Source organism: Centropristis striata, chromosome 20 (genome assembly GCF_030273125.1).
Source record: "Centropristis striata isolate RG_2023a ecotype Rhode Island chromosome 20, C.striata_1.0, whole genome shotgun sequence".
In the NCBI taxonomy this organism is placed as follows: Eukaryota; Metazoa; Chordata; class Actinopteri; order Perciformes; family Serranidae; genus Centropristis; species Centropristis striata.
This window is the reverse complement of record NC_081536.1, coordinates 3,193,699-3,201,043: the sequence shown is the minus strand read 5'-3', so window position 1 is coordinate 3,201,043 and position 7,345 is coordinate 3,193,699. Positions and strand designations below refer to the sequence as shown.

The window sequence follows — 7,345 nt, the reverse complement described above, 5'->3', positions numbered from 1 at the left end:
CAATTTGTACTTAAATGTTTGTCTGAGTGCTGAGCTGTACTCTACTCTAAATCTGTTTTTGTATCCTCTTCGCTGACATAATTTGTGCACAAATTTGATTACAAAACATTCACAAACTGTAATTTCACTTACAACAGCTGATCTGCAGCCACGGACTCTCCTTAAAGCAACTATAAGAAACTTTTTTTTCTCGATTTTGGCGCCCCCTCTGGACAAAAGCGGTAATGTTTTCACCACTGCCTCGTCTCATAAAGATCTTGATCTGGCATTTGTTTTAGAAGCAAGTGAAAGTAAATAAAAAAGCTGAAAAACATCAAAAACACTAATAAATTGCTGGAGTTTTTACTATTTTTTACTGCTATATTTGACTGACTCCACATTAACATAGTCTTATCATAACATGTATTCTTACCAGTAGCAGCTCAAAACCAGATAATTTACTGCATTTTATAAAGCGATTAACCCATTTGGGCCTAAAATGCCTGGAAAAAAAATGCCTGTAGAACCTCTGGGCGATTTTGAAATAACCCCCAAAAACCTGAAGTTTTTCTGGAAATTCAACAGAAGTGTCAACTCTTCCTACTAAATAATAGATTTTTCAGCCTCTGCAGCAGATATACATGAAATTCAAAAAGTATTTGAGAGCTTATAGCTGTTATATCTGAGCTCCCTCCGCTATAGTCGTCTTCCACCATAATTTCAAAGTTCTGGAAAAGTCAAATGATGCATTGCGACACTCCCACATGTATTCTGATGCATTTCATTGGCCAAGAGACCGAAAATAGGTGGAAAAAACTACAAAAACTACAAAACAACGTATCTGCTTTCCCGGCTTTAATGGTAGAATAATGCAACAGCGCCCCCGGTTTTAATGGTAGAAATGCGGTAATGCATTCGCCCTTAGGTTCTACAGGCATTTTTTCCAGGCGTTTTAGGCCTAAATGGGTTAACCCTTTGATTCACAACATGGGTCTAAAGTGACCCGACAGAGTTTTTATGTTCTCTATCTTTGCAATAAATTATTTTCATCATTCAGTATTCCAGGTTTTCCTCAATTAGTTTGTTTTTGATCATCATACATCCTAATTTTTATGTTTTCCTTTATTCATTTTTTAACAAAATCCCCTTACTCTTCTAATGCACAACATGGGTCAAAAATGACCCATATCCATTTTTTAGCTAAGTAGCTCGCTAAGCTAACTACTTAGCTAACTTCTTGGCTAAATAGTTAGCTTAGCAAGCTACTTAGCCAAGTAGTTAGCTATGTAATAATACAAAAACTTTTTTTCTTCACAAATTATGAGGCAAAATGGAAATAATGATCTGTTGTTATCAAAAACAAGATATTTAAAGAATACTTGGAATAGTCAATCATAAAATAAGTTGATATCAAAAGATAGAGCACAGAAACACACAGAAAGCATGAAATAACATGGGAAATGAATGCGGGTTATTTTTGACCCATGTTGTGCATTAGAAGGGGGGTCAATATGTTGTGCATCAAAGGGTTAAAGGAGTAAAACTGTGTGTGAATGTAAAACAAGGAGAAACTTCTGCAGAGAAAAAGAGACTTTAAGTAATTTTTCTGTATGATTTAAGTAGCCTCTGTCTCTGCCTAGCTCCAGGTGGGGTCCAGAGGCTGCATAGAGGTCAATGAGAACATGGGTGAGGCGAGGTTGCTCCTCAGCGGGCTGTACCAGTCTTCATGCTGCCGCGGGGCTGCCGGCTGTGGGGGGATGCTGGGGCAGGGGCACTGGCCCACCGGGCCCGGGTGGCGGGAGTACGGCCCAGAGGGCAGCATGGGGGGCAGGCGGGGGATGTGGGCCAGGGGCTGGCTGTAGTACTGGCGAGCCATGCTGGGAGGCTGGATCCCTCCCATCCCTCCCAGCAGCGCCCTGTGGCCCGGCATCACTCCCACTGGGAGGACTTTCTGGGAGGCCCGCTCCTGCTTCCGCTGTTTGGCTCTTCTGTTCTGAAACCAAACCTGCTGGGACAAAAACCAGGTTCACTGCAAAAAAAGCTAACTTGTATTTTTTGGCCTAAAACAGTGATTTAAGTTGGTAAAACTTGGAAATATAAATTATTGACATTTAGGGCAATAATGTAAGTTAGCACAACAAAGGAAGCCAGTTGTCTGCTCAAAAACAAGTTGGTGAGTTGTTGTTACTTATATCTTTAAGTTGGGGTTCACAACAAGGGACAATAGTTCTGCTAACTCTTATTTCTTTGTTGTGAAATGCGGGAAAGCGGTGAAATTCGGTCATTAGCGAAAGCTAGCGGCTAACTGATGCTAGCGGCAAACTGATGCTAGCGGCTAACCGATGCTAGTGGCTAACTAATGCTAGCGCTGCTGCTTGTTACAGCTACAAGAGTAGCCATTAGCATATCAATGCTAACTCAAAATTGTGGTCGCAACATTAGCTGACGTTTCATAGCGGCGTTACAATCGTGCCAATTCAGCACATTGCAGAAGTTAGCAGAAGTAAGGATTAAAAGTTAATACAATGCAAATTTATAAGTTAGTATAACTTACAGTTGAGTTGACATAAATCTAAGACTAAAGTAAGAACTGGATTTCGAGATGAGAAAAATATGTTTCTGTTTAGTCCCATGAAGTGATTTTTTTGTTGTGCTTTAAATAATAGCAGTATATTAGCTGCAAAAACCTGGTGGCACATTGGAATGCAGTGATGCACTGCAAAAAAGCCAACTTGTATTTTTTGGCCTAAAACAGTGATTTAAGTTGGTAAAACTTGGAAATATAAATTACTGACATTTAGGGCAATAATGTAAGTTAGCACAACAAAGGAAGCCAGTTGTCTGCTCAAAAACAAGTTGGTGAGTTGTTGTTACTTATATCTTTAAGTTGGGGTTCACAACAAGGGGCAATAGTTCTGATAACTCTTATTTCTTTGTTGTGAAATTCGGTCATTAGCGAAAGCTAGTGGCTAACTGATGCTAGCGGCTAACTAATGCTATTTTTCTTGTTCTTGTAAACTGTACTTGGAGTACTGCCCGACCACATTTGCCGTACAAAAGATGTATGCAAAAAACAGGGCTTCAGTAAAGCGGGGCACTTCTTGACCATTTTTCGTGTAGCAGAAGACACAAAATGACACAAAATGACACAAAATGGCAAAAAAGACACAAAATAACTAAAAAAGACACAACAAAATACACAAAATGACTACAATAAAAACCAGAGTTGGACGACACACAATCACAAGATCACATTTATGTTGGTTTTTCTTTGTTTATTTTTGGTTCAAAATGTTGATCCAGTAAGTCAGAATAAAAAAATAAAATATTATTATTAGGTCATATAGGTGATGTTGTGCTTAAAAAAAATGTGGCATTTAAACATTTTTTAAGTGGTGTATACAGGCCGGATGAAGAGGATTAAAAAATGGACTCTCTCTTTGTACTTATTTTTGTCTCTTTTTAGCCATGTTGTGTCTCTTTGTAGTTGTTTTGTGTCTTTGTGGCCATTTTGTGCCTCTTTGTAGCTATTCTGTGTCTCTTCGTAGTTGTTTTGTTTCTCTTTTTAGCCATTTTGTGTCTCTTTGTAATTGTTTTGTGTCTTTATTTGCTGGTCTTTGTAGTTATTTTTTGTTTCTTTGTAGTTGTTTTATGTCTCTTTGTAGTCATTTTGTGTCTCTTTGTGGTCATTTTGTGTCTCTTTCTGGTCATTTTCTGTCTCTTTCTGGTCATTTTCTGTCTCTTTTCAGTTGTTCTGCGTCTTTGTCAGGTCATTGTGAGTCTCTTTGTGATCTCTTTGCATCTCTTTGTAGTTGTTTTGGTCTCTTTGTAGTCAATTTATGCTTCTTTGTAGTCATTTTGTGTCTCTTTGTGGTTGTTTTGTGTCTCTTTTCAGTTATTTTGTGTCTTTGTAAGGTCATTGTGAGTCTCTTTGTGACCTTTTTGCAGCTCTTTGTCGTCATTTTGAGTCTCCTGGTTTGCTATTAAGTGACAATTTGCAGGTGAATGCCTGTTCGGCCGCTTTACTAATCCATCAGTGGGTCTGCTTGCATTTTCTTGGGTTGTTTTATTTGGAAATGAATGCAAAGTGTGATTTTTTTTTGTGTCAGCTCCTACTAAAGCTGTCCCACCTGTATGCGAGCCTCGTTGAGCTTGGTGACCCGAGCCAGCTCCTCTCTGTAGTAGATGTCTGGATACTGGTTCTGTCCAAAGGCCACCTCCAGCTGCTCCAGCTGCTTGTGGCTGAAGGTGGTGCGGTGTCTCCTCCTGGCTGGGGAGGGGTACGCTCTGCTCCTCCTGCCGAAGCCGACTCCCATGGAGGTCTCACACAATGAGCCCTTCCTCACCGACTCTCCTATATCTGTTTTCAGGAGAAAGAAAGAAGAAAAACGGCTTTACGTGGATGCTGAAAAGACTTTTGTCGACAATTCTCCAGCTCCTGTTTCTTGAGTTACCTGGCATGATATAAAAAAAAGTGGCCTGAACTTGTAAGGGCCCATTTCACCAATGGTTGTGTGAAAAAAAGAGGGATTACACTGACTTTATGGTTCCCACTGCCACCAGGCAACCTGAGAGCCACGGAGCTTTAGCTGCCAAAGACAAGCTCGTGAGAAAAAGATACCAGAAACTGGAGGATTTGACCGAGATTATTACCACAAAGTGACTAATCTAACAAATTGGTGCACTGAGCTGACCTTGTCTGTTCACACATGGTGGCTGATTTGATGATGCTATTGTATTCTTACAATTCTTACTAAGAGTTTTTATTCTCTTAATTGCTTTTTAATCAAACCTGGTTACATACATACAATCATTTAATTTGAAAAGCTATATTAATACTTTTAATATTCATGTCAAAGTAAACATTTTATATTACTTATTGGCAAATTGGTAAATAATACACTATTAAAAACAGGCCAATAGGCCAATTTTTTAGGGCTGTTATTTTATAAAGCAGCTATGAAACACCACTTCCTGCCAGTATGCAAATGTTAAATTTAACTATTAATTTTGTGTCTTTTTTTGGGTCATTTTGTGTCTTTTTTTGGTAATTTTGTGTAATTTTGTGTGCTTGCTTGCAAAAGCACACTAACTACTATTCACTGGGACTATTTTTATTATTATTATTTTGTGTGCTTGCTTGCAAAAGCACACTAATTGTTATTCCGTGGGCTTATTTTGTGTGCTTGCTTGCAAAAGCACACTAACTACTATTCACCGGGACTTTTTTTATTATTTTGTGTGCTTGCTTGCAAAAACACACTAACTACTATTCACCGGGTCTATTTTTATTATTATTATTTTGTGTGCTTGCTTGCAAAAGCACACTAACTACTATTCACCGGGTCTATTCTTATTTTTATTTTTCCGTTTCTTCCGTGATTTTTGGCAAATTGGTAAATAATACACTATTAAAAACAGGCCAATAGGAATACTACTGTCTTTTTTGGGGCTGTTATTTTATAAAGCAGCTATGAAACACCACTTCCTGCCAGTATGCAAATGTTAAATTTAACTATTTTAATGTAGAAATGCCATGTTTAAAGTCCTCTAAAACCGTTGGAAGCAGCTTTTAGACCACCATTTTACACTATAACTCATGGTAAAAGACACAGTAAGCTTAATAAATATTAAAGTAACCTTAATATCACTGAAAACATGCAAAATATGGCAAGAAATTTACATTTAATTGCAGGTTTCTCTGTGTTGCAGAGGAAATTATGTCATTTGAAGATGACATGATGGACTGATAATATGAACAAACGTGTATTTTTTTTAATACAAAATGTATTTTGGACTCACCTGCGCTGGAGCTGACAGTCGCCATGTCAGAGTAAACCTCTGCACAGTCCTGGTGGCTCCTCATGGCGTCTCCGGAGACCTTTACCTGGGCCATGTCTGCAGGTCTGCTACTGACGGCACGATGTGGAGCATCTGATCCTCCACACAGAGACAAGAGACATAAAGTCCATGTCCAACCCACCTGGTTTACCTGTGTGAATGGAGTGGGGTGGTGACTGTGACTTCCTGCATTTCCTACGTTTTGCAGAATGCCTTTTTAACTCTACGGAGTCTTATAGGGCTTTTTTTTGTCCATTTTTGAATCCTTTTCATGTCGTTTCGTGTCTTTGTAAGTCATATTGTGTCTTTTTTGGTCATTTGTGTCTTTTTGTGTCTTTTTTGTGTCTTTTTGGTCATTTTGTATCTTTTTGTGTCTTTTTTTAGTCATTTTGTATCTTTTTTGTCCTTTTGTATCTATGTTTTAGGCATTTTGTGTCTTTTTGTGTCTTTTTTTGTCATTTTGTGTCATTTTGTGTCATTTCGTATCTTCTTTTGGTCATTTTATGTCAATGTTTTAGGAATGTTGTTTTTTTTTTGGGTCATTTTGTGTCTTTTTTGGTCATTTTGTGTCAATGTTTTAGTAATGTTGTGCCTTTTGTATCTTTTTGGTCATTTTGTGTCTTTTTTTGGTCCTTTGGTCCAACATAAATCTTCTTTTTTTTACTTTCAAAACACTATCATGCTTAATAAAATGTTTTAAATGTTGCAATGGAGTGGGTTGGTGACTGTGACTTCCTGCATTTCCTACGTTTTGCAGAATGCCTTTTCAACTCTCTTAGAGGGCTATTTTTGTCCATTTTTTAATCCTTTTCATGTCTTTTCGTGTCTTTGTAAGTCATATTGTGTCTTTCTTTTAGTCATTTGTGTCTTTTTTTGGTCATTTTCTGTCTATGTTTTAGTCATTTTGTGTATTTTTCTGTCTTTTTTGGTCATTTTGTGTCAATGTTTTAGTAATGTTGTGCCTTTTGTGTCATTTTGTGTCTTTTTTTGTGTCATTTTGTGTCATTTTGTGTCTATTTTTCAGTCCTTTAGTCCAACATAAAATGTGATTTTGGATCTTTTTTTTACATGATACATCATGCTCAATCAAATTTTTTAAATGTTGCAAATGTGACCAAAGGTGTCAAATCTAACATATAAGAGGGTTCCATCCAGTTCTATCATTTTATACTAAATCTATTTGAGCTTGTCTCCAGTTTTACTTGGTATATCATCATCAAACTGAAACTGGCCTCATGGAGTTTACAGCCAGAACTTTAGAGGTAAATTTACAGTAGGGCTCCACGCTGCTTTGTTTTCTAGTCTGGATGTGATTAGAAGTCTGGATTTGGTGCTTTTGGAGACTCCAGAGGGTTAAAAGACACTAACTGCAAATTTCACCATGCAGTTTGTTCTCCTCCTGCTTCTTTTTTTCCCCCTATAAGTTTGTTTGACATCAGTACAATGTGACCAAGAAAAAACAAGCAAATAACTACTTTGTTCTTTGAGTCCTATTTGGATATTTCAGTGCAGATAAGCGGTTAAA

At 37.7% G+C, this 7,345-nt stretch overlaps 1 protein-coding gene across 1 annotated transcript; it reads right to left on the bottom strand.

The window, feature by feature from the left end:
* Positions 1-1,615: 1,615 nt before the first annotated feature.
* prop1 (PROP paired-like homeobox 1) lies at positions 1,616-5,989 on the bottom strand. The gene is made up of 3 exons (XM_059359932.1): positions 5,782-5,989; positions 4,110-4,339; positions 1,616-1,984 (listed from the first exon to the last, which is right to left on the bottom strand). Exons 1-3 carry the CDS (start codon positions 5,873-5,875, stop codon positions 1,616-1,618), a joined length of 693 nt encoding a protein of 230 aa, XP_059215915.1. The 5' UTR covers positions 5,876-5,989.
* Positions 5,990-7,345: the final 1,356 nt, after the last annotated feature.